Raw genomic sequence first — 27,147 nt, 5'->3', positions numbered from 1 at the left:
TAGAAATAGCAGTACCTATCGCTGTTTTCTGTAATTTCATATAGATTTTAAGTAAAAACTTAAATTTTTTAAGTTGCTAAATATGATCTATACGAATTTATATAAAAGCGCGATAGTAACAGCTATTTTTTCTTTTTCTTGTTCGCAGCTGTACATACTTGTATACATTCATGCTTAAATGTAAGTTTTGCTAATATTTTCTCTCTTTCTCGCTTTTATCCGTGCCAATAGAATGTGCCGCGTCTACGTATTATTACAATGGCCACTGCTACGAACAATGTCCCATACACACTTATGCCATCCTCAGCGACAGCACGACGGCCAACAGAACGACGATACTAAGCGACAACATCATATCCAAGACGAGTATAACCGACGACGATGAGCTACAGTCGATCGATCGCAGACGAGAAGCTGTGCGCTTATATGCCGACACGAGTGAACCTTTGGAACCGATACATTTGCGGCGCTGCGACAAATGCGACAACACCTGCCAACGCTGCTATGGACCACTAAATTCGCAATGCAGCACCTGTCCGCCTGGCAGCCAATTGCGTAAAATACCACGCACAAATGAAACATTTTGCTACGTCTTTGCGGAACGTAGTTCGGGTAATAGACTCGAGGACGTCTTCAGTGCCAAAGTCGAAACGATTGACAGCGTAGAGCACGATGAAGCTATGAATCCGACAAGCATCGTATACCTTACGCTAATCATGGTGCCAGCGTTGCTCATCATTCTCGTCATTATGTTTGTTTCGGCAGCACGCCGGAATAATTTGCGCATACCGTTCTGGCGAAATGGTAGCACAACCGGAAATGTGATCACACTACCGAATATCGGCTATGATCGTGTAGCGCTGCTGACCGAAGGCGAAGAAGATGGTGACGAAGCTGATGATGAAGAGGAGCAGGACATACACGGCACAGTGCGTGTCTATCGAGATGAGCTGGCACCTTGCGTGGGCGACGATGTGACAGTCGAATTCGATATGGCCCCGACAATTATTGAAGCCGTAGAAATAAGCGACTCAGAGGTTGACCTTTTTGATTCAACGCAGCATAATTAGTTATAGCTAATGGAATAGAGTTACTTTTGTGCAGAGGTGGTGTTATTGCCGCTCTTTTTTAATTTATATTTTATTTCTCTGTAATAAATAAGTCATATTATTGTTGTTTTAGGTAGGGTTTGTGGTAATACTGGTAGAGTAGTACTTTTTTCTTAATAATTGTCAATGCGCTTCAATCTACTAATGAAATTTAAATACGAACAAAAGATTACAATAAAAGATACGAGTACGGTCTTCAAGAGCTCCTAAATAAGACTCATTTAAATCTTATTTGATATGTACATATCATTTGAATTAACATTTTTATACAATAATTTAGAGTTTTACACTATTTTTTCATTTCTAAATTTGGAGAATTAATGTGGAGAGTAATCCGGTACACTACGGAAGAGCTTCTAACACCTTTTTCGCTCTTGGTTTTTAATATTTTAAGGTAAGCTAATTACTAAACTTGGAAATGACTCCTAAAAAGAACAAGTATTTGCAAAATTGTTGGAACTTTAAAATATAAAAATATTTATTTATAAAAAATATTAAATCTGTATAATTTTAAAATATTTTTTTAATAAAATACTAAATTATATAGACAAGTGCGTATACAATCTGATAAATTTGACTCTCACTCGCCCATTTTAACTCTGTCTTTAAACGGCGTCTGTACAATTTTGACTCGATAGCTTGGTATATACTTCTTTGATCGCCCTGACTACACTCAACCTATTTGGCACCGTTATATCTAGATATCAATCGTATCCCGTCGGCTAACGAATAACTTGATTTTTATAAAAAAGAACATAGAGAGCTTATCTTTGATAGAAAGCTTTCATGGAAGCCAAATATTGAGGAGAGGAAGAAAGGCATCGGTCGCTTTATATTGCTGTAGAGGAGATATAAAGAAAAGGTGGAAACTCTCACCAAAGATATTGTTTTGGCTCTACGAAACCATAGCGAAACCAATTTTGTCTAAAATGCTACACTTTCTTAAAATCTTAAGCGTGTCCAAAGACGGCTCTCATCGGCATCTCCGGTACACTACGGACTACACCAACAATTCAACTTAATGCCATTTTAAACATAGCACCCAGCATAGTGGCATTGCGTGCACGTTTGTTGTTGCGAAGTGTGTTAAGGAAGCTGAGTATACGAAGGGGTCCGTACAAAGACAAGCAGAAATTCTCTCCTCCCAAGGGCCAAACGGGTCACTGCAGAAGAGGTGCAGTGTGCTTTTTCATAGATGGGTCGAAGCTAGGACGGAGGGTTGGAGGAGGAGTCTTCTGTAGGGAATTTTCCGTCAATCTTAGCTTTAGGCTGTAGTGTTTTTCTAGCATAAGTGGCTGCTATGAGGGTTAACGGAGGTAAGCACTAGAAATAGCTTCAACATCACCCTCGTTGGGATACTTGATCACAGCGAAATCGCTGGCATTTTACAAAGCTAGCCAGAGGGGGGCACTTTTGCCTCGTTCATGTCGGAATGGGACCGGATTACATCTCCATTGGCGTCTGGCGTTCTAGCACTGCGCCAATGTTCCTCGCTTGGTCTTAGCAGGCGCTTATCGACGACCAGTTCCTGTGCGACTACGAGTCCTTCTGCCTAGAGTAGAACACCAGAGATCTACTAAACTACTTGCCTTAAGAGAATTTCAGCCGCAATTGTTGGAGTTCTTACTGAACACAGTCTAATAGGCATTCATGCGGTAAGGCTTAGAATCTAGTCAGACACTAGTTGTCAAAGTTGTATGGAAGAGGATGAGGTGGAAACATCAGGACGATTTCTTCTCCAATCCAACCTTTGCATGACTGAGGCAACATCTCGATAATCTTAACTTCAGCGAACCAAAAGACGTAGCCGAAACTGACATTAAAGATGACATGACTAAGAGTCTTAAGACCCAGTTTTTAGGAGTTTGTACCAGAATGGACCGGCATACTAAGCTGTCCAAGTGAGATTTTTCTTGGATCGATCTTTTAACCTAAGCTACGATAGTGTGAAAATAGTTGAAATAAATAATGCTCGGCCGACACCAGTGCCTTTAGTTGACTTTTTACCGAAAACATCGGTCAATGTGTGAGATATATAACTGAAATCCGGAGAGAAGTATGTCTGAATGTCAAAAATGGGCTGAATTTGGTCATTACTTCTCTTAGTCCCTGCATAAAAATTTCCGAAGTTCGGGGTGAAATTGAAAAAGCGTGTTCACAATAGAGTATCTTCATGCCTATAATGGATAAAATCGGATGAAAACTTGAATTAATATCAGAATATTCGAACATCCAGCTGACTTTACTCCATCTGGGTTGATGATGGTATGTGAGGTACCTATTATGTGGCATGTTAATAGTATGTGTTTAATATAAAATTAATAATTAATAACGAATAAATTTTGGATAAAAAATATTATTTAAAAAATGTAAAGAAATGCACAAAACAGTTATAAACACGAATGAATAGTGTGAGTAGCGATGTATCCCCCAAGCAATTTCACAACTTTGAAGCTTTCATCGAAACTTTCACGTTTTGTGACGCTTTTGTGTTTTTTCTTATTCAAGTCCTACCTCCATGAAAAAACATGCATGTGGATGTACACATGTACATAAGTATAGCATAAACTAATTATCAAAATAATCAATTACTGATTACAAATTGCGAAAGTATCTAATCACTCTTAATGAAAACTGTAAAAAAATTTACATAATTAAATTGAAGATTTCATTTACAACAAAGCAAAACTGTGTGAAAAGCAAATAGGAACATCAGAGCGGGTGTGTTCAGAACCAAATTGTATCGCGCACGCCTGGAGCACGCATCTGCAGACGCCACTAAGTATATGAAACACGTACAAATACTCACGGAAATGTCATTAGCTCAAAATCAGTGTCAACTAATCATGTTTCTAGGCGGTAATTAAACAATTCTAGTGGCAGAGAAGAATATTATGAAAGCGTCAAAACAATAAAAACACTCGAAAAGATAATTGTGGGCATTTGTACATCCGAATGTACATATTTACATATGTATATGTACATATGTGTGGGTACCATTCGTTTTCCATTATAATAAAAAGATCATAAAATTAGTTTTTCTTTGATCTCTGAGATAAAAACTAATTTTAATTCACAGCACAAATATATCTACTATCTGAAGGAGTTTGGAACAACGAAGGATAATTTAATTTGAAAACATTAAATACAGAAAAGTGTATTTAAAACAATAAATTAAACAAATTTGTTATTATATGCGTTATATGACATTTACTTAAGTCATACAACATCCATGTAATAATGCCTATTATTTCTCAATATACAATTTTCGCCAATTGTGCTATGTTCTATGGACTTTAAGAGCCTTACCTCATTACGCTCTATAAATACAGCATACACTGTAGAGACTTACCACTTAGAGAAAAGTGCCACAAGTTGAATAATGAAGTTTCATTTGTTTTATTTATGTGTTTTCATTAACAATCCCTTTCCCTACTAACCCTCCAAGATCACGAACACATTATTGTCATGCGCCAAATATGAGAAAACACTTCACTATTAATTGAGGCACACGATAAAATGTCTTGTACGAGGGTGGCCCCTGAATGAAATTGCGAAATTCATTCGCTGATCACTGAAAGCACTCGAACATCTTAAAAACAATAAATAAAATGCAATTGAAAGAGTTTTTCAACTATATGTACTTTATAACAAATATACATACAAACTCATACGTAACTGATTACATATTTCATCAAAAAAGACACAGTTTTGTTAAAAGACTTTTTATAAGCCGACTCTGTTAGATATTCTCTAAACCCGAAAAAGAAAATAAATCGTGCAAAGCACGAACTACCTTGCCTAGTAGACTAATATTCGGTATGAACTTGAGCTTCGACGATTGTACCAAACTGTTCAGATTGAATCTTACTGAACAGAAATTAGAAAAGTATATCGTAAATCCTTCGAATGAAATCCCAACGAACACCAACATTTACGATGTAAAATTCTTGATATCCATATTTATAATATTTTATATACATATTTATAATATTGGTCATAAATTTAGTCCGAATTCAGCATATTTATTATTAGTGTTTTTGTTGTAGAAAACAAATTAAATTAAAATAAATTTCCAACGAATCACTCGTTCGATGATAGAATTTGCGGTGGGAGGATTATTTAATTCAACTAATTAATCAATTAATTTAACAGCCACAGATAGCGTAAGTCTCCATTTTTTACAAGAAATTCGGGAAATCCAAATTCAAAGGGCACTGAGTTTAAACAAATTTAAGAGGTGCAAAAATTATTTATAATATACATCTGCATACATACGTATGTATGTACATATGTATGTATCCCTCTGACGTTCACAAAGCTCTCTATCAATATCTCTAAACTATTGGAATCCTGTTATCAAGCATTCAAATACACTTCTTAGTTCTTTGGAGAGATAAAACCTACGTAGAGGAAACACTCAGAAGTGAACACAATTCAAGAGTATTGTTTATGGTTGCGAGCAAAATATCTTATCAAATTGCAAATAGAACACCACAGCACTGTATTGGTAGAGATTCATTGTGGGAACTAAAACGAGCTTTACGCGTATAAATGCGGTTGGATCACAGAAGTGAGCACAGTGCTAAACGGGCTACCAGCGCGGCTGTATCAGTGCAATAATACAACAATAGTAATTAAATAAAAAATATTTTCCCAGGACTGCAGGCAAAAAGTGCAAGCAATTAATTATACACAATTATAAGTAACTTGTAACAGCAGCCAAAATGGCCTACAAAAGTGTTGTCGTGACTTGTGCCTTATTTGCACTATGTCTAAATACACTGCAAATCGATTCTTGCCAATCTGTAGAACAACGTTTCAAGTTCCCAAATAGTGATATTTATTTACGTTTGGTCCGCGCCACGCCACTACAGTATCAAGTAATGAAAGGTAGTATTACCGTTATATTCAAAACGAAAATTCTAAATAATACCAATGTCCTTAGGTTCCAAGACACTACAAACTGTTTCGTTGGAGAACACATCCAGCGATAGTAATCTGGAGTTGACAGATACCGGTTCTTATTCACTTAAAACAGCAGACACAGCCATTACTTTTGAATTGATCGCCAACGATGGTAATATTGTACATATTCGTGTGTCGCGCAGCGTACCCGCTGGTACGCAACCTATTGATTGTGTCGACCTGGATACACCGCATACGCATTGGTATGGCGGGCCAGAATATAAAGATCACTACTGGCCCGTTGAGAAACAAACGCTGACGAATTTCTCCTATGTGACTAAGGAGCTGGAAAATATGGGCGTTGCTGAACGTTATTGGCTTAATACCAAGGGCGATTTCTTTTATGTCGACGATAATACACCTCTTTTTATCGAACTGAACTCCGTTGGTTACGAGAATAAATTATGTTTCAGCGCATTGAGTGCGCTGCCTTTCAATCCACGCACGGAAAAAGTAACTTTCATTTATCATATTGGCTTTGCGCCTAATGCAAAGGTGGCACATATGTACGCCGTGAACAAGTTCCTGAGTCATCCCACTGATTACCCGGATGAGCGCATGGTGGCACTTCCCATCTGGTCCACTTGGGCACTTTATAAGAGAGATATAAACGATTCCGTTGTGCGCGAGTTCGCCGATGAAATCATAAATAAGGGTTTCAACAATAGTCAATTCGAAATCGATGATGATTGGGAGGATTGCTATGGTGCATTGACGATCCGTAAATCGAAATTTCCCGATATGAAGAAACTGACAGATGACTTAAAGGCGAAAGGCTTTCGGGTCACGCTGTGGATTCATCCGTTCATCAATAAAAACTGCGAACCCATTTATAGTGAGTCTCTCAACAAGAGGTAAGCATACTGGCAACGAAGAGATTGATTAGCCTTCTAACTTGGGTGTAATTGAAACATTGTTTGGTTTTTTAGCTACTTAATCCTTGATCATAATGGCAATCCCGATACGCAATGGTGGAACAGCGGCGAAAAGGAGTCTGCTTATGTTGACTTTACAAAACCGGAAGTACGCACTTGGTTCAGTGACCGTTTGAAAAAATTGCAGGACGAAGGCATTGACAGTTTCAAATTCGACGCAGGCGAGACAAGTTGGATGCCAGAAGATCCAGTACTGCAGGGAGACTTAAGCCTCTCGCCAACACAAATGACACGCGACTATCTGCGTACCGTAGCGGCTTTCGGTCCCCTAGTGGAAGTACGTTCCGCTCAGAATACACAGGATTTACCTATTTTCGTACGTATTGTCGATAAGGACTCTGTATGGGGTTGGAATAACGGTTTAATAACGCTCATAACAACATTACTGCAAATGAATTTGAACGGATATCCGTTCGTCCTGCCCGACATGATCGGCGGTAACGGATATGACGGCCCACCAACTAAAGAACTGTTTCTGCGTTGGCTGCAAGCAAATGTTTTCATGCCGAGCTTGCAATTTTCATACGTACCATGGAACTTCGATGATGAGGCTATTGAGATCAGTAAAAAATTTGTAAAAATGCACGAAGATTTCGCGCCTGAAATTATTAAACGTTTCAAACTAGCAACGGAAACAGGTGAACCCGTAAATCTGCCACTCTGGTGGGCCGATCCAAGCGACAAGGTTGCTCAAAGCGTATATGATCGTAAGTTGTACTTAATATTAATCTGATTTGCGAAAAACAACAAGCAACTTTTTTCAGAATTTCTTCTTGGCGACGACATCATTTCTGCACCTGTTGTTCAAGAAGGTGCTATCAAACGCGATATCTACTTGCCTAAAGGACAATGGAAAGACGGCAATACCAATGAAGTACACAATGGTCCTAAATGGTTAATGGCATACAGTGCGCCTTTAGACATTCTACCGTACTTTGTGCGCGTACAGGATTAAAGTGTAGGCAGCAATTATTCTTAATATTATATAAAGAAATGATTTCTGAATAAACTAAATGCGTAAATTTAAACTTTGATATTTATAAAACTGTATTAAAATATTGGCATTATTCAAAATTTCTTAATTAACATTTAGAACGTTATGTTTTTTATGCGAAAGTTAAATCATAATTACACCGTATATACACAAATTACAAAAAATTGCTTACGTATATCACAGATAAATTTTGTTCGGTAATACGACATAAATTAGTCAACTTGCAGATCGTCAAGTGACGCAGACTCCAAGGAATCATAAAGTATATCCTTGATATACTTCAATTCGTTACGATCACTATGCAAAGCTTCTTGTTCCTCTTCCAAAATCTCTTCCAAACATATACTAAATGATAAAAATGTGCTTAAAAGTGTATCTTAATGTGTGGAAATCTCTTTCTTAAAGTGCTTACTCAACTTCTACATCTTTCTTTTCTTCCAATGCTGCCTCTTTCTGTTTCAACAAAGCCATTTGCAACATATGCAGTTCTCGTGCCGACTTCGACCACTGTGCTTTATAATAGTCTTTGGCTTTCTCAATGTCTGCAAAACGTTCCGTTTGTTTTTGCTGTAAATATTCATTTGTAATTATTGATCAGTTTTTTTAAATAAATAACTGTATTTGTGATAAATTACTAGATCTGCAAGCATGCCTTGCAGTTGCTCTGCTGAGAAATGTGTTTTCTCCACAGCCGTCAATTGTTTTTCCAATTGCTCAATTCGCATCTTCATTTCCAGCTTTTCAGTCTCAGACTCTAAACCAATCACGTCCGCTGCTTGACACTTTTGCTGTACTTGTTCCACATCACGTTCTGCACTTTCTGTGGCACGCTGCTGCATTTCGTGCTTGAGTCGTTGCATCTCATCGTCTAATTGCTGAAACTTTTCCGCATAACTTCTTTCAATATCCTGTTTCACTGTCTGTACGATGCTAATTGTCTCCTGATGCTTTAATGCATTTGAATTTAATTCTGCATGAGCCTTTTCTAATTCTGCATTCAATCTCTCACATTCGGAAAGTTTTGCTTCTAGTCTAGCTTGTAGTATCGACCGTTGCTGCTCCCATTCTTTATTAAGTTTGCCTAAATATTCGACCTCCTTTTGTTCCAAACCTTTAATGAAGTGTTCCATTTGCTGTGCTTTCCATTCCTCTAATTCCCTAACAATTTTCATTGTCATTTCCTCAGGATCGGTCTCTAACTGATCGGTATTAACGCCAATAGATCGATTTTGGGGTTTGATTGGCATGTAACTTGCCCTTGAAATTTCAATATTGGAAATGCTTTCCAGCGATTGTACCTGTTCATTGTCGGTGTAATTAGATAATATTGGTCTACTTAGCCGACGTGCCAAAGGATCAGTGTTTCTGCAAAAATCTTCCGATGATTTAGCAAATAGTTCAGTGTTTTCCCCCAGAACACGTCCAATTATAAAAGCGTCAGTTTGCATTTTCATATAATTCCGTTCGTACATTTCAAAATTGGCAAAATTGCGACTACTTATTTGGCCTTGGTCATAAAGAGCACGCTTTTGTTGCAAAGTGTTGGGAAAATCCAAATTCCGATAGCACTCTGTAATGTCAGCTGCTCCCTTTTCATCGATTTTATACGAAGCGTAAGCCTCAGTCAGTGGCCCATGCTCTGGGTTTAATTTTTTTGAAAAGTTTGTCACAAGTTGCATGCTAAAAATATAATCCACTGAAGGCTTCGGCATTCTAGGACTTACAATTTTATTTATATGGTCGAAATAAGAGGTGCCATATTTTGTAAAAGCCTTGCTCGTGTTGAAGTGAGTATCTTCTGGTAATAACTTGGAAAAATCCAACCGAAAGTTTCCTGCAATATCAATATAAAATACCATGTATATATCATATGCTCACGTATACGAAACTTTTATTGCACAATCTTCAAAATGGCAACTTGTCTATATATTTACCCACAACCGTATTATTGACGAAAATGCTTATTGGTATAAAGAATATCCGTTGAAAATATAATCGTAGACTTTTCAATGACGACTTAAATGTCAGCGAAACTTTTTCATTGATAGCATAGCAATCAGACTGATTTGCTATCATTTCCAGCTGCGAAGTGCTCCCTAAAAAATCGTAGTGGAAAACAAAAGTTCTAGTTTGACGGTGGAAGTTCTTCTCCATTTCCAGCACTTTCAATAGATTCTTTACTTGTTTAAATGTTAAAGTCACATTGAAAATGTCACAATCCACATCTGGATTGTTGCCCACTTGGATGAGCCCTACTTGTTCCAGAAGCTGTACATATACATTACTTTGTGACTGTAACATTAGTGATGTCTCAGACGATTTCGGAGAAATTCCTTCATTAAGTAAACCTTTTCTCTGTGGAAAAACCCTTAAATATCAAATTACAGTATTATTAATTTTTTTTTAATTATTACCTTTCCCAAAAACACTTCAAATTGGCCATTATCAATAAGATTCTTTTTTACGATCACTAAAAGCAAATAAATCTCCGGTTTATTTTGCCGCCATTCCGAACTTAGTACATTAAGTTTATGCCAATGTAGTTTCAACTAAAAAACCAAACAAATACAATACCAGTATTTATATATTAGTATAAACTTTACCTGCACGTTCTTCAATGCCGCTATTACTGGAACCCCTCTGATTGGTAAAAGCAATGATCCAATTCCTCGACGAGGAGATGTATCCGTTCTACCACTTTTAATAAAGATTTCCAGTTTAACGGGCCGATTGTCTGTTTTCATTCTATTACAAAAATGAACGAAGTTTGATAACAATAATATAAATTTATTAATACCAGTGGCGAACCGTTTAATATCACTGAGCTCACACTCCCAAATACAATTGCTGTTAAAGATGGTCACAGTTTCTGTCGAGTGACCCTCTACTTCGAATTTCACACCATTTAAAGAGGCAGTAAGTATAACCTTATCTTTATGACGTTCTGTAAAATCTCCTACACCATCACGACGATGAAGACCAATTCCTGGCAATAATAAGAATTTAACAGAAACTATACAATTGAGCACAGGAATGCTTACCTTCTACAAGATGTAAAAATATGCAAAATGTATTATCCGCGGATTCGGAAGCATCGCTCTCCGAGGCGGAGTAAGCATTATTGCTCATATCACACGTGCACGTAATATGTAATCCTTTTTTCGATCAATATGTTTTCAAAAAATATAAATCTTAATTGAAATATACGTATGAATCGAATAAATATAACGATATTTTTAAATTTTTCCGAAAGGAGAGTGGGAAAACAATGCTTCTTCTAAATTTTTATAGTTCACAATTATATGTTTACCATTCAAGTGTTGGAAAATACACCAAGAATTCATTAAATAAAAATGTTCCCATTCACAACAATTTTTTTGTCTAGTTATTTATTGCCTACTATATAAAACAAATATTTTTATATTGAAAACTAAAGTTCCCAATTCTTTAAAATGTTTAAATACACGAATATCTATGGCGAATACAACGAAATGATGTTAGAAGGAAGAATGAAAACAAAATGTTAAATGTTGACAGATATTTGTTATTTAATTGCAGGTGTAGACTTGGATTAATTATTGAGCCAAGTTAGGTTAAACAAGCAAATCTCTTTTAATTTTTAATTTAAAGATGTAAAACTAAAAACCTCTGAACCTTCTGCAAACTTATTAAAAAACCTTTTCTTATATTTTTATTAATACATCAATATATTTCAATTTGTTATATAATAATAAATATATAATTTATGTTGAATAGAATAAAGAAAAAATATTGCAACTACCATCAATTGTATCTAACTATTCTCAGCAGCTTTCGTAACGTTCATTAAAAACTTTTTTTTTACAAAAGTATTAAGCTATTACCCTGCTCATCCAATTGCAATACGCTGCTCGGTTGTTTCTTTATCTCAGAAACGTTTTTAATTTCCTCTTTTTCAAAATGTCCGCGCAATGTACGATGATTTTTTAACGCAGTTCCTTGAATAAAACCTTCATTGCAAATATTGCACACATACGGTCGTTCTCCAGTATGGCGACGTACATGCAAAGCAAGATCATTAGATTGTGTAAAGCTTTTATCGCAAAATGAACACTTGTACGGCCTTTCGCCAGAATGTATACGCATGTGCGTATGCAACTTGTAGGAGCGTGAAAACGACTTGTCACACACTGTGCAACGATGGGGCTTTTCACCCGTATGAGTACGCCGATGGCATGCCAAATCAGATGAGCGTGGAAATGCTTTATCACAAAATTCACACTGAAATGGTTTCTCGCCTGTGTGACGTCGCATGTGAACAATCAAATTTGATGAGGAGCTCACAGCACGCCCACAAAATGCACAAAGAAACTTCTTTTCTTTAGGTTGCTTTTTTTCATCGTTGGATATCTTGACATCGCCAATATTCATACTGCAGCTGGGGACATCACCGTCTACCGGATGCATTTTTTTCATATGTGCAATCAGGCGATCTTTGCGATTATAACGGCTATCACATTTATCGCAATGGAATTCTTGAAGCGGGACAGGCTCACTGCGGGAGGTCGCTACAACGTCTTCTGCAACTTCAACAGATTTTTGTCCTTCTTCTGGATGAACCAGCTTAATGTGCACATCCAAATTCTCAGGCCACATAAATTTAAATGAACAGTGCGTACATTGGTGCAATTTTTCACTATTATTACATTGTGTGCGCATGTGATGTTCCATAATATCCTGAAAAAATTAAAATATTGAAAACGAGGTTTCAAAAATTATTCATCACACTTACACTTGTGACTGTTCTAAATACACACTTATCACATTTAAGTGTTATATGCTCGTGCTTATGCACCGATAACTGATGCTGACTCATTTCATACCGTCTTTTACAAACTAATCCGCACATTTGACATTTATATGTTTTAGCATTATGGTCCTCATCTGTCTCTGAATCGTCAATGTCCAACTCGTACCCCAACTCATTCATTATTGAATAATTGTGCTGTGAACGGTAATTGTGGTGTGAAGATGGCACTGCTGACGTCTCTTGCCGCAGATGAGTGCGTAGTGCAGATAATTTTTGAAATTTTATGTTACAAACTCGACAATAAATCTGTTTTATTCCATTCGGCCCTTTACAAGCAGTAATGTGAGAAGCGGCAGCACTCAACTGATGTGATGTTATGCCATGCCTCTTGATGTGCAAGTATAAATTACTTCTTCGGTAAAATTTACGTGGACACCATAAACATGGAAATACAGTAGCATCGACTCTATGTGTCATCATGTGGCGCGTGAGATCCTTCTGCATCTGAAAACTTCTGGAGCACTGCTCGCAATCATATGAACTAGGTGCGAAACACTAAAATATATAATTTTTAATTCAATGATATTATTCCCATTAATACCACTTTTATCACCTTCTTAACCTCTTCGCTGTCAGGGTGCATTGTGCGTAAATGCATTTTCAGATTCTCCTTCCACATAAAGCGTTGAGGACATTTGCGACACACGTAACGTTTCAGTAAATTCTTGCACTGGTGCCGATAATGCGAATGCAACAGCTTCTCGCACAAGAAACGCGCCTGGCAATGTTGACATACATGGGGAGCGTCCGCCCAATTATGATCGCTCGCTTGATGAGCAAAAAGTTTGTACTTACGACTGAACGTGATGGTACACAAATCGCAACTATATATTGAACGCCTTGGATGCCGAATATTTTGCCCCATAGCAAGATACAATGCTTCATCAGGTTCGGACTCTGAATCAGTGTCGTCGGTGTCGGAGCCGCTAATGCTTATCTCATGGCCCAATTCATTGGTGATTGAATAAAATCGATCCATCTGGCCGGCTGTAATATCAGCCATCATGCGCGCCATTAGTAAATCCTTCGACATAGGCGCTTCATCTGGATAAAAAAGCAAAGAAATTTCTGAATTCGTTGTTACATGTTGTGATAATGACACATTTGTCCGATGTTCCAAGATATGTGTTCGCAAATCTGCAATTTTTGTATGCTTGGATAAGCAGATTTTGCATTGAACACATTTGCAGCCATTAGGCCGGCAGAGATACGGATCGACAGCATTTACTTTACGAATAAGCTCCCGCTTGCTGGCAGCCGCTGTTGTCGTGGCCATGCTCCCTCCGGAACCATGAACTTTTAAATGAGTCTGCAAGTGATCCTTTCGATAGAATTTTCTTTCACAATACAGACATTCAAACTTCTCATCATCGGGCATGTGTATGCGTTTGTGTCGCGTGAGATCTTTTGGCCAAATAAAAACTTTATTACATTGATCACATTGTAGTTTATTGGCAAGTTGTCGACTTATTTGTTGTTCTGGATCAATGTGTTGCCGTTGCATATGCTGTTGCAGGTTTACCTCCCACACAAATCGTGCTGAACATCGTTGACAATCGAATCGCTTATAGATATTACCACAATCGCGTTTATAGTGTTGTTCTAATAAGCCCAAGCAAACGAAACGTTTCTCACAACGACAACAAGCATGAGGGAAGGAGCCTTCTCCATCAGCATGTGCACTATGTTGATGTTGAAGGATGCGTGTTCTCCTGAAAAAAACTTCACCACACAAATCACACGTATAGGGTACTGATAATGGATTTCCGTTTTGCTTTTTGTCCGTTTCAAAATCACTTTCTGAATCATACAAATCCAACTCATTGCCACTCTCATCAACAGCCGAATAGTAGTTCGTTAAATTTTGTCCAGCAAAATCTATTATTATGCTACGTTCGACCTCTCCTTCTTTTCCTTGACAACCTTGCGGCCAATGAATCTTAAAGTATTGACCTTCTGTATATCTGATGCCAGTCCACCCATCCGAATGACGTGATAAATGAACGCGAAGCTCAGAAAGAGTCTTCAGTTTCTCTCCACACAAGCAACATTCGATACGTCGTTTAATTTGTTCGTGATCCTGTCGCAAATGTTGACGCAAATTTTCTGCTTTCAAAAAGGGTTGGCTGCAGATGGGACACACATGAGACTGACTTTTTAAGTTATGTGTCTCTTGATGTCGTTTCAAGTCCGTAGCATAACGAAAAGTTTTATCACAAAAATTGCACCGCAATAAATTTCGTTTCCGCTGTTCTGGACGCTTCGGTACATAAACATTTAGCCGATTAGAGCATTTATGGCCCTGAAGATTCTGTACCCAAACAAATTTCCCCGGACATTTGAGACATTGATATTTTCGATCCTTATTTCTGCATTGTGTCCGTGAATGTTTCTCAAATATTGTTGTGTTGACAAACTCCAACTTGCAAACGTTGCATTTGTGGGGAAGTTTGTCTTGGGAGTGATCTGACTTTGAATGCTGAAATAGCTGATATTTTCGTCCCAACTTTACGTGACATAATTCGCATTCGTACTTCTCCCCAGCCGAATCATTTTCAGAATCAGAATCACTCAAAGCCATTTCATAGCCATACGCATTAACAATTGCGTAATACTTCGCAAATAGTTTATGCCTTATGTCTTTGCAAATGTTTTCCTTAATTTCTATTATGTCACCATTAAAATTGGGGAATAACTCTTTAATCACGTCACTTTCAGCGTCTAAATGTAACGTATGGACCTCATTATGTGTTTGCATATGTTGACGTAGAGTTTTAATGTTTGGTATAACCTCGGAGCAAAGTTTGCACTCTACCGAAATAAAACGCTGCTCCGTATAAAGGTGTTCAGCAAAATTCCACTGTATTGGTCTAGGGCGACGAACGCTTTTCTCGCGTTTTGTATGAATTTTTAAGTGTTCAGCAAACTTATCTTTTCGCTGAAAGCGATGATGGCATTTGATGCATTCGAATGGAAATATTCCGAAATGACTTTTTATGTGACGTTCTACATCTTTTTTCCAAGCAAAATCTTTATTACATCTGTTACAATGATACCGACAATCGTCATTGCAATAGGTGAATTCCGGTTTTTTGGTAGATGGCCGCCTACTCCTTTGTTGTGTTGTTAGACTGTCACCAATATAAAAAAAAATTAGAAATTTATGAATATATTTTTGTAGTATTTTTATTATATTTACAGTTCATCTTGATCACTGTCATCATCACTAGTTTCACTATCATTTATATCGAGTTGTAAATCTGAATCCAATACCATTTGTTCAATTTCTGGGCAAGCAAAAATAATACCTTTAAGTAAATTTAGCTAATAGATATATCTAGCACTATTACCGGAATCTCTTTTGGAATGAACTTTCCTTTTATTTAAATTTCTTTGCTCTCGTTTGGAATGTACTTCCATATGTTTATCAAGTTTATCCTTTCTCTGGAAGAGACGGCTGCATTCTGTGCATTTGTATGGAGAGATGTTGGAATGTAACAGCAAATGCCGTTTCGCATCTTTCTTCCATGCAAAATCTTTGGGACATTTATTACAATGATACCGACCATCATCCTCACGAAATGTACATTCGAAGGTCTGAGTGGATAACTGCCCAAGCCGACGTCGCTTCAATAATGGGGTGCCAGAAATATCTTCACTGAAATAAATGCATTAATAGCGTTATTGAATATCAAAAAGATGTATTAGGTCTAAAATACTACCTCAAATTATTATCCAGATTACTCGGGTTTTCTATTCCATCACTATCACCTTTTTCTTTGTACCAACTAGTTTCCACTGTGGTTATGGGATCTGTGTTTACGTCACCGTCTACTTCAGTTTTGTATTGTTTATATAAAAATTAACAAAAAATAAATGCTTTACCTGTACTAATGCTATCGGAATCATTTTCTCCTGCATTTACATCCGCGACCACCTCGTCTTTTACAAACTGTACTATTTCATCCACAGTTTTCACGATTTGACATTCATTTTTACCGATGTTAACGAATTCCTTATTGCCTTCATCTCCTTGCTCGAACGTGACTTCCTTTTTAATTTCTGTTTGTCGAATAGGTATATCAATGGGCGATTCCAATAAACAGTCATTCTGCTTATCTATTAGTTCCTTATTAGTAGTATAAGTTTTAATATTTTCGATGTACAAACTAGCTTGTAATTTTTTATTTGCTGCTTGAGCTTGAAGTACAAATGAATACGTATTTTTAAGCTTGCATGAACACTCTCGACAAATATCCTGTGGTAAACGTTTAGCAACTTCAGTGTTATTCTAAATATGAATAATTGTTTGTTAATGTAATTTTAAATAACTTAATTCTAAAGTAGATACATTAATTTTAGCTATGTCCCATAGGAAATCTGCAACAGTTTTTTTTGGGTGACGATCGTAATCCAACAGTTCTTGAAGAGAATAAAAACTGCCAACATTATCCTCACAACAAGTTCGACATTTATATGAAACCATTATTTACATATTCTTAATAAAAAACACTTGAAATCAGAAATACTTTAATAAAAAAAGATCTTTGTGTAATTGCACAAAAGGAGAAAGATAAGTAAGCAATAAAACTTACTGTAAAAAAGCTTACAATAAATAATGCCCGTTCTATGGATAACCGATAACTATCGTTCAAATCATCGAAGTTTATTAAAAATGCCGATACTTCTTTGCACAACGTTAAAGTATTGCAATTAAACAATTGATTATATAACAAACACGAATGATAAAACAAAATCGTTACAATATCAAAAGATTCTCGCCTGTTAGAGGCTATTTACACATCACAGATTTTTCCACTTGGTGACACGGCACAACACAAACACACGCAGAAAATTATTTGCAATGGCTGACCATATGTCGGACCAAAACCCATATTTATTTTCGTGCAATGACACGTAAAAATATGATCGCAACCCTGTTAAACCTGTAATTTTACATAAGGATATATTTCTCCGCTAAATTGTTGAGGAAGGTAAGTTTTAAATAGATTTTATAATTTCTATTTAAATTATGAGGATTTGTTACAGTTTTTTTGTTAAGAATGAATGCAGAAGGAGCGCCAATTCACAATAGTCATTATCAATAAATTGACCGAATCAGCCGTTCATATATCACTAGATTCTGCAATGAGTGCTCTCTTGGCCTTGTATATTTCGGTATAGGATTTTTGCATTTTGTCTCAGCGTGCAATCTTGCAAGAGCAACAGAATCCCCCTACTGATTGTAAAAGTTGGAAACATGTCACATAATATAGCATTAATAGCGCGACAAGATATTTTTCAGAAAAACTATAATTTCTTGATTTTGTGCTTTACTTCTCAACACGCTGTCAAAATCGAATTTTTCAACGCTCAGCGTTGCCGCCGCCCTTATTTAGGCATGCGCCACATATAATCTAAGGACATGAGGAATTTTGACAGTAAAATGCTCCTTCCGCTTTTATTCAAGTACGCCAGTAATAGCGCCCATACACGAGCACACAAGTGCGTTCGATCGGTATGAATTCGTTTGCCCATACACGACACACAAATCCATTTTGCGTTCGTTCTTCACAGAGTTAACATTTGCGACAGGCAAGCGGAACATTTCTTGGAATTTATTTCTAATGTAGCATTTTTATCTATTTCATTGTATTTCGTTAATAAGTTATTCCAACTTTTATTTTTCTTACACTATGTATATGTATGAGCGCTTAGGAAAAAAGCGAAAACTTTGAAGCGTGATTTCTCGGTTTTTCATTTTTACGATTATTCTTAATTTGCGGGCAGGATAGAAAAAAAACTAAACGTCGTATTGAATTAAGGCAAAGTTTATTATCATTGACATAAAATTATCTTATATTTAAACTAAAAAAAATATTAAGAAAAGTCAAATTTTAACATATTTTTAAACAGCATAAAGTAAAATTCTTTTGATCAAAAGCCACTATTTATTCAATTTTTAATAAAATTTTAAATTTTACAATTTTTTTTGGAATTTTCTTAGTTTAACTAGAAGATAAATTAATAAAAAATATGAATCTCTTTGAACTTTTTGTTTCCGTCCGAAAAATGTACATGCGAGATGCAACGGGTAATTGCTTCCCAAAGGCAGAAAATCAAAGATTTCGTATCAAAAAAATTTGTGAAAGATGTTCAAATATATAACTATAAAGCCTAGAAATTTCGCTTGAATCAATTATTTCTTTCCCTCCCAAAAAAATCCTCAAAAAAATCGATTTTTTGAAGCCTCGAAAGCAGGCTATCCCCTTAACACTTGCCATTGTCCGCGATCTTCACTGTTCGGCGAAACGAGAGAAATGAGATTTTGTGCGCCGACAACGCCATACACGATAAACATGTTCGCGCACCGATCGTAAAAAATCAAACATTTTCGCGAACATGGATCGGTACGCGAACAAGCCCATACACGATAAACCGCAAGCACACACATACCGATCGAACGCACTTGTGTGCTCGTGTATGGGCGCTTTAATGCCCAGTGGTTAAATCATTACTTAGACTAGGTTCACATGTGACTTTTGCCGCCGACGAGAAGAGATGAGGCCACCCAGGTGCTCCTGGTCGGACAATTCGCTTTGTGTTCTTGTTAGCAGGTACCTATGCATAATGTAATTTTTAATGTACTGAAATGGTGAATAAGGAATTAGCTATCGAAAAAAAGTTTCAAGCATACAAGAATTTTAGAATGCGAGCCACAATTTTCTGCATAACTTTTCATATGCAGAAAATTGTCTGGCTCGAGTTGTCGGATTTCTGTAGGACGTGCAAACTCCAACTAAAATCTTTAGTCAGGTTGTTGGGTAATTATCCGGCGACTTAACCGATAGTTGACTAATCAAAGACGATTATTGGCCAAATCTATCAAAAAAAGTCATCTGATCGATATATATTAGTTCTTACTATATGATGACATTAGAACTCAAAATTTGGCGGCTATAGTTAAATTAGGAGTGAAAATGCTAAACTTTAATTTAATCGCTGCTATTAGTGAAAATTTCGGTATTGGTGTGAAAGGTGAACTACCATGGCGTCTAAGGTATTAGTGAATATATATACAATATTGCAATACCCCTGACTAATATTTTTATATAAAACAGGTCAGAGCTCAAATATTTTTCATCTACTACAAGACGACGTTTAGATCGAAAAAAACAGAATGTTGTTATAATGGGACGAAAAACTTTCTTTGCTATACCTGAAGATAAGCGTCCTCTATCTGATCGGCTAAATGTAGTATTAAGTACAACGCTTAATACCACAGACCTACCAGAAAATGTGTTGCTTTATCCCAACCTGGAATCGGCAATGCAACATTTAGAACAAACTGATTTAAGTCAACAAATAGAAACTGTATGGCTTATTGGGGGTGGTGGAGTGTATAAGGAGGCCATAGTTTCACCACGTTGTAACAAAATATATTTAACAAAGATCCTTCGACAATTTGAGTGTGATACTTTTTTCCCCGAGATTCCAGCTGATTTTCAAGAAGTGAAATTGGATCAAGAAATACCAATGGGAATACAAGAAGAAGGTGGTGTACAATATGAATATAAAATATTGGAGAAACGAAAAAGAAAATAAATAAAATTTATTTTGTGTTTATTTAGCTTGATTTATATCTGTAGGGGTAATTGTATCACCTTCAATGCCCTTAGCAACCAACATTAATTCATACAATTGTATCACTTGGTCGTCTTTAAGCATTTCCACAGTGCTTGTGTCCAATTGGTCTCCTATCGTACCTTTTGCTTTGCCTTTCAGACCTAATTGTGAAGTAATTGTTACGGCATACTTCTGTGAAACGAAATGTCTATATGTATCTTTTAACAACTTTAACAAATGTATGTTATTACCGCCCATTCTGTTATAAATAATTGCGCCTCCATAGGTGAGCAAGTAAGATGACGGCGAAATTCATCGCGAGCATATTTATCACCCAATTCCCGAAGTTCGTCTGGTAGACCTGCATTTACAAAACACTCTGTAGAATAAGTAATATAACTATACGACATAAATAAGTTTTACCTCTGTGTAAACGTAAAATTGTTTTATATAGAATACGCACCTTTTGTGCGTGTGTCAGTTGATTAACAATTATTTTAGACATTTATTAGTAGTTATGTGATAGTAATGTTATGATTTATTTTTATAAAGCTATTTGAGTTTGACAAACAGCTGTTTTAAATAAGAAATATCTGAGAATCTTTTTAGGTGGCAATGCTTTATTGTCATGTGTTCTCATCGATGATATAATTTATCAATGTGAGCTGCAAGTATTCTTTTTCGATATTTCGTTTAGGAGATCACACTAAACAACTTTCATATTGTATATATGATAAACACTATAAATATTATATTTAGAATTGAAACGAACAACATAAAACCGTTGCTCAAAGGATAGCGATTTAAATTAAAAAGCGAGTTCCACGTTTAGAATTTCGGTTATATGTATATTATTTGCTATTTCAATCGTGTAGTTCTAACAACAGCTGTATACTAAAACATCTATTAGAAATTTGTATTTTTCCTTATTTTCCCAAATAATTTGGGTTGCTTTTGGTTCTTAAGCGCGTACCGCAATGAACGATTTGCTTTCAGCGTCTTTATATTACATAATAAAAGTGGCGAATGTTGTGAACATACTCATACAAAAGCTTCGTCGAGCTTTTCTCTCAAATAAATTTCTGACGTAAAGCTTAACTGTTAAATTTTCATATAATTCTAAGCAAAAATTTCTAAAAATCACGTAATTTATTATTATTAATATTAACAAAAACGGAACGTTTTTCCTTTGCAGGAGCTCCTCTTTGTCTCTTTTCAAATCGAGTTTCCAGTACCTGTAATCAAAGTTGCCGCGTCTGAACACCATCTAGTTGTCCAAAGTGTTTGTAAATGGAAATTCCAGCAAGTGTTGCCTAAAAACTTCGAATTTTCCATTCAGTGAATTTCTATTTTTATATTTAGTTAATAGGTTTGTTTGTATAATTTCTATAGAACAATCATCACTTAAATTTCCTTATTGTTAAGCTATATATTCGGAGCACAACAAATTGTCCATTAATCTTATCGCTACCAGCATAATTCTAATGGTTTCCCTTTCCAGGAAAACGCAACACTGTTCAGAACGTGCTAGAATATTTGTCATCGATAATTTATAAATGTGTTGGAAGTAGCGTGCTGCCGCCATTCCTTGAAAAAGTGTGTGTCTAGTCGGACGCGTATAACACGAGAAGAAATTGTAGTTGGAAGTGAAGTAACAAATTGCGATTAAATAATTTCAGTGCATTTTTAATAAAAAAATACAATAAAGGTAAGAGTTTAATTTAGCATAATTACTTCTCATTTGAATAATAATACTAAAATGGAGAGAATATATGATTTTGCATATTGCAAAGTACTTTAATTTTGTGGGTAATACACGTGGTTATTGGGTTACTCCGATTGAATTGAAATTTAGGGGTCCAGATTCACATGATACCAAGTGAATACGTAGTTGGAATAGTGTGAAGTAAATCATTTTATTATTTTTAAATTAAGGTAAGGTTTTTACTTCTAATATTATTTGTGTTATGTTCAATTTAATCTTCAAATATATATAATATATATATTTCGACATTGGGTGTGAACTTTGGAGTGTGGCTATCGATTGCTTTTATTAGGGTTTGAAAAAGAAAAAGTTGCTCACGGGAGGCAACGATGTTTTAAATACATATATTTATACTTGTATTTTTCATATATACATTATTATTTTTCGTGTGGTTTGCGATTTTATGGCTTCATATCGAAAATAGCGCACGTTCAAAGCAACCTCTTCTACTGGAAATTTCCGTAACGATTTTTGTAGAGGTGACGTCCATGTTAGCACACGATACTTCTATCTATACAAGTATTAGTTAAAGGTGACTCATAGTAATTCTTTGAACAAACTTCTGAATGATGCGATGTAAAAAACATCTGCTCTGTATGCTTGTTATTGTCACATCCTCTTGTTTAGACTGACAAAGGAAAAAGTTGCAACCTATACTGAACCTTCTAATTATAAATAAAATTTAAATTGTTTATACTTGTTTTAATTAGTTTTCCTTTATATAAATGTATATATGAAAATGCAGAACGTGTTTTATATATGTACATATATTTAATTTAAGCATATCAAATAATTAGAGGTTTTGCTCTTCTGCGGTCGAATGTTAAATTTTTTTTTAGTTTTAGATATATGGGCACATGTAGGTCTTAAATATAGAATTAAAAAATACACGTTTTAGGCATAAGCATATCTGCCATTCCTTGTGGCGGTGTCTTTTAACATACATACCTATGCATATTATTATTGGGTATGGTTTATTTTTAATACTTAGAAATTGATACGCCATTTTTGTTTCCGAAAAATATATCTAACTAACCCTAGAAGTTTCTTAACACCAGGTGTGACAATGCTTATACATACTTATATGGCGTGGCCTCTACTTAGTCTTTGAATTTTTTATTTTCATTAGTTATGTGAGTCTTACCGTAAGATTCTGTACTGTGATACAGCCTCAAGTCTCTAAATTTGAGATTTTAAGTTAGAGACAATTTTTGAGACTTGAGCCGGTTTTGCTATTCTGTAAGTGACAGTCACAAAATCTATTACATTTCATTATTTAGAGATGTTTTTACACTTGAATGAAAATAAATATGTCCGTAATAAATATTAAATTTTCTATAACATAGTCAAAACAAAATTACACCGGTCAACAAAAAAAATATTTTTTTGGGGTTTCTGTTTTAATGCTTGAATTCTGATTTTAGACACTTAAATATTAATCTTTAGTTCTTTAAGTTTGCTTTGGGCTGATCTACATTGATAAGTATATTTGGGGTTTAATACGAGAGAGCTCATATGAGCGTAAAAGAAATACAAAAAATATTCACTTCTAGGCAGTAATTTCTTGTTATTTTACATTTATATATTATTGTTTATCACACATCTTGAAAAAAAAACAGACTCTTGTTTCTAAAAAAAAGTTTTCTAATTATAATCTATAGTGAAATTGTAGAAAAAATATAAAAATCATCGAAAAATTGCTCTAATTTCTAAGAAAGCAAACTTTAACCGGAAAAAAATTCACATGTAGATGTCAGACCTAAAAATCGTGTTGACCGGTGTTATCAATTAAAATGTTGACTTTGTTTCATAATATTTACGAAATTTATGTAAAATTTATTTATTTTTAACCTTTTCGTGTTTGAATTGCTTACAAAATATAAAAAACGACAATCGATTAATATCTATGATGATCTCTATTCAGTATATTCAAAATGGCAGACAAGAGTTCTTTTTAGTTTTGTTACCTGCTAACTATCAGGTCTCAAATTTGAGGCAATATTTTGAGACTAACGCTAGAGACTGTTTAGTGAATAGTATCTAGTCACAAATTGAGACTTTACCTCAAAATGTCTCAAATAGAGACTAGAGACTGGTATGGTAAAAAAAAAATGGTTTTAATGTTTTTTTTTTAAATATAGGTATGAAATTTTTTGGTTTATAAATGACGTGTCTTGAAATTTTTAATTTATAAGGTTCCACAATTAATTATTCCGTGTTTTCATAGCTTTGTAATAAACTACTAACTATTAATGGGATGTTATTGGAATAATTGGATGACTTTAAATATTCCCAACAATCAAATATGTTCACTTTTAAAATAAAATTTCAGTATATTATGTGTTAATAAGAGATGAAGTGCGTTTGTATATATGTAGAACTGATGATATTTTTACCTTTTTCATTTTAGATGTCTAAAGCTCCCGCTGTTGGTATTGATTTGGGTACTACCTACTCCTGCGTGGGTGTATTCCAACATGGCAAGGTTGAAATTATTGCCAATGACCAGGGTAATCGCACCACTCCATCATATGTTGCCTTCACCGAGACAGAGCGTCTGATTGGTGATGCTGCCAAGAATCAGGTTGCCATGAACCCCACAAACACCATTTTCGATGCCAAACGTTTGATCGGTCGTAAATTCGATGATGCTAACGTGCAATCAGATATGAAACATTGGCCTTTCGAAGTGGTCAATGTTGACGGCAAACCAAAGATCAGTGTCTCCTACAAGGATGAGAAAAAGACTTTCTTCCCTGAAGAAATCTCATCTATGGTGTTGACTAAGATGAAGGAAACCGCTGAGGCTTATTTGGGCAAGACAGTTACCAATGCTGTTATCACCGTGCCTGCTTACTTCAACGATTCTCAACGTCAAGCCACCAAAGATGCCGGTACCATTGCTGGTTTGAACGTTTTGCGTATTATTAACGAGCCAACTGCAGCTGCTATTGCCTACGGTTTGGACAAAAAGGCTGTTGGTGAACGCAATGTGTTGATTTTCGATTTGGGTGGTGGTACTTTCGATGTGTCCATTCTCTCAATCGATGATGGTATCTTTGAAGTTAAGTCAACTGCTGGTGACACACACTTGGGTGGTGAAGATTTCGATAATCGTCTCGTCACCCATTTCGTTCAGGAATTCAAGCGCAAGCATAAGAAGGATCTTACCACCAATAAGCGAGCTCTACGCCGTCTACGTACCGCATGCGAACGTGCAAAGCGAACATTATCTTCTTCTACTCAGGCCAGCATTGAAATTGACTCGTTGTTCGAAGGTGTCGATTTCTATACCTCCATCACTCGTGCCCGTTTCGAGGAATTAAACGCCGACTTGTTCCGTAGCACCATGGACCCCGTAGAGAAAGCTTTGCGTGACGCCAAATTGGACAAGTCTGCTATTCACGATATTGTATTGGTTGGTGGTTCGACCCGTATTCCCAAAGTGCAGCGTTTGTTGCAAGATTTGTTCAACGGCAAAGAGTTGAACAAGTCGATCAACCCCGATGAGGCTGTTGCTTACGGTGCTGCGGTACAAGCTGCCATCTTGCATGGTGACAAGTCACAAGAAGTGCAAGATCTGTTGCTTCTCGATGTTACTCCCCTATCGTTGGGTATTGAAACAGCTGGCGGGGTGATGAGCGTGTTGATCAAGCGTAACACAACCATTCCAACAAAACAGACTCAAACATTCACCACTTACTCTGACAACCAACCTGGTGTGTTGATTCAAGTTTATGAAGGTGAACGTGCCATGACAAAGGACAACAATTTGCTGGGCAAATTTGAGCTTTCTGGAATTCCACCAGCACCACGCGGTGTCCCACAAATTGAAGTGACCTTTGATATTGATGCCAACGGTATCTTGAACGTAACTGCTCTGGAACGTTCCACTAACAAGGAAAACAAGATTACAATCACAAACGACAAGGGTCGTTTGTCGAAGGAGGACATTGAGCGTATGGTGAACGAAGCTGAGAAATACCGTTCCGAAGATGAGAAGCAAAAGGAAACAATTGCTGCCAAGAACTCGTTGGAATCTTACTGCTTCAACATGAAGGCCACTTTAGATGAAGAGAACATGAAAACCAAGATCTCCGAATCGGATCGCACTACCATTTTGGATAAGTGCAACGAAACCATCAAGTGGTTGGATGCCAACCAGCTGGCTGAGAAAGAGGAATATGAACACCGCCAAAAGGAATTGGAATCTGTATGCAATCCGATCATCACCAAGTTATACCAGGGAGCCGGTGGTGCTCCTGGAGGAATGCCCGGTGGTATGCCTGGTGGCTTCCCAGGAGCTGGTGGTGCTCCTGGTGCTGGTGGCGCTGGTGCAGGCGCTGGACCAACCATCGAGGAAGTTGACTAAACAATTAGTCGAAACAATATTATGCAAACACAAAAATATATGAGCAACAATTCTAAATAAAGCGAATGTTTCAATATATATGCAAAGATTGTATTATTTATCCGCAAAAATATTGTATTTTAATCATAAATGTTTTCCAAAAGGTTTCGTAATTGGTTGGGTTCTCTGTTTTTTAAGCTACACAAATGCTGTGCAGTCTTAGAGCTCCCGTTCTTACTGCAGTCAGTAACCGGAAGGGTCCGCTCACTAACCACCTCTGTATGTAACACAAACTTGCTGCGTCGCACAACAACACGTCACAGTGGAGTCATTAACAACTACACCGACTTCCTCTCAGTAAATGGCGTTCTTGAAGTCAAACCTTCACTCATTGCAGACGACGAGCTCGCGTTGCTGCGAGAATCCAGAGTGACCTTTGTGCTGCTCTTTGGATACTGTAGCAAGTTAAACTCCTACTTATCCAGGATAGATCCCGACACACCAAATATACTTACTTATGTCCAACATGCAACGAGTCCCCGCATGACTC

General features: G+C 36.4%; 7 protein-coding genes across 10 annotated transcripts in view; 4 read left to right on the top strand and 3 right to left on the bottom strand.

Annotated features, from left to right (window-relative positions):
* The window catches only part of LOC126758723 (furin-like protease 1), a 267,237-nt gene extending 265,912 nt beyond the window's left edge, over positions 1-1,325 (top strand). Inside the window, exon 12 of the mRNA XM_050473088.1 lies at positions 232-1,325. Coding sequence (XP_050329045.1) covers positions 232-1,070 — 839 coding nt within the window. The 3' untranslated portion in view covers positions 1,071-1,325. The remainder of the gene's footprint in view (positions 1-231) is intronic.
* A 4,360-nt stretch (positions 1,326-5,685) lies between these two features.
* LOC126758656 (myogenesis-regulating glycosidase) lies at positions 5,686-8,040 on the top strand. Its single transcript, XM_050473011.1, has 4 exons — positions 5,686-6,002; positions 6,058-6,931; positions 7,007-7,719; positions 7,777-8,040. Exons 1-4 carry the CDS (start codon positions 5,837-5,839, stop codon positions 7,965-7,967), a joined length of 1,944 nt encoding a protein of 647 aa, XP_050328968.1. The 5' UTR covers positions 5,686-5,836; the 3' UTR covers positions 7,968-8,040.
* LOC126758622 (uncharacterized) lies at positions 8,035-11,273 on the bottom strand. 2 transcript variants are annotated; one of them, XM_050472979.1, is made up of 8 exons: positions 11,048-11,273; positions 10,815-10,962; positions 10,610-10,751; positions 10,421-10,555; positions 9,941-10,361; positions 8,642-9,840; positions 8,419-8,573; positions 8,035-8,351 (listed from the first exon to the last, which is right to left on the bottom strand). In XM_050472979.1, exons 1-8 carry the CDS (start codon positions 11,133-11,135, stop codon positions 8,219-8,221), a joined length of 2,421 nt encoding a protein of 806 aa, XP_050328936.1. In that variant the 5' UTR covers positions 11,136-11,273; the 3' UTR covers positions 8,035-8,218. The 2 variants fall into 2 exon arrangements, with proteins under 2 accessions (XP_050328936.1, XP_050328931.1); XM_050472974.1 differs by having other exon boundaries at positions 10,815-10,992; positions 11,048-11,272.
* Positions 11,274-11,691: 418 nt separating this feature from the next.
* LOC126758586 (zinc finger protein Xfin) lies at positions 11,692-17,651 on the bottom strand. Of its 3 annotated transcripts, none has more exons than XM_050472915.1 (8): positions 17,207-17,651; positions 16,741-17,146; positions 16,578-16,689; positions 16,206-16,513; positions 16,055-16,142; positions 13,409-15,986; positions 12,778-13,350; positions 11,692-12,722 (listed from the first exon to the last, which is right to left on the bottom strand). In XM_050472915.1, the coding sequence occupies exons 1-8, from the start codon at positions 17,339-17,341 to the stop codon at positions 11,847-11,849; spliced, it is 5,076 nt and encodes a 1,691-aa protein (XP_050328872.1). In that variant the 5' UTR covers positions 17,342-17,651; the 3' UTR covers positions 11,692-11,846. The 3 variants fall into 3 exon arrangements, with proteins under 3 accessions (XP_050328872.1, XP_050328890.1, XP_050328882.1); XM_050472933.1 differs by having other exon boundaries at positions 16,578-16,668; XM_050472925.1 differs by having other exon boundaries at positions 11,693-12,722; positions 16,578-16,686.
* Positions 17,652-19,672: 2,021 nt separating this feature from the next.
* Positions 19,673-20,481, top strand: LOC126758702 (dihydrofolate reductase). The gene is made up of 2 exons (XM_050473065.1): positions 19,673-19,915; positions 19,977-20,481. Exons 1-2 carry the CDS (start codon positions 19,836-19,838, stop codon positions 20,458-20,460), a joined length of 564 nt encoding a protein of 187 aa, XP_050329022.1. The 5' UTR covers positions 19,673-19,835; the 3' UTR covers positions 20,461-20,481.
* On the bottom strand, positions 20,462-21,053 carry LOC126758713 (succinate dehydrogenase assembly factor 3, mitochondrial). The gene is made up of 3 exons (XM_050473077.1): positions 20,905-21,053; positions 20,733-20,842; positions 20,462-20,673 (listed from the first exon to the last, which is right to left on the bottom strand). The coding sequence occupies exons 1-3, from the start codon at positions 20,984-20,986 to the stop codon at positions 20,479-20,481; spliced, it is 387 nt and encodes a 128-aa protein (XP_050329034.1). The 5' UTR covers positions 20,987-21,053; the 3' UTR covers positions 20,462-20,478.
* A 1,001-nt stretch (positions 21,054-22,054) lies between these two features.
* On the top strand, positions 22,055-26,696 carry LOC126758646 (heat shock 70 kDa protein cognate 4). The gene is made up of 2 exons (XM_050473003.1): positions 22,055-22,189; positions 24,657-26,696. The coding sequence occupies exon 2, from the start codon at positions 24,657-24,659 to the stop codon at positions 26,616-26,618; it is 1,962 nt and encodes a 653-aa protein (XP_050328960.1). The 5' UTR covers positions 22,055-22,189; the 3' UTR covers positions 26,619-26,696.
* The last annotated feature ends 451 nt before the right edge of the window (positions 26,697-27,147 follow it).

The sequence above is a fragment of the Bactrocera neohumeralis genome, chromosome 2 (genome assembly GCF_024586455.1).
Source record: "Bactrocera neohumeralis isolate Rockhampton chromosome 2, APGP_CSIRO_Bneo_wtdbg2-racon-allhic-juicebox.fasta_v2, whole genome shotgun sequence".
Taxonomy (NCBI): Eukaryota; Metazoa; Arthropoda; class Insecta; order Diptera; family Tephritidae; genus Bactrocera; species Bactrocera neohumeralis.
This window is presented reverse-complemented; position numbering and strand designations above follow the sequence as displayed.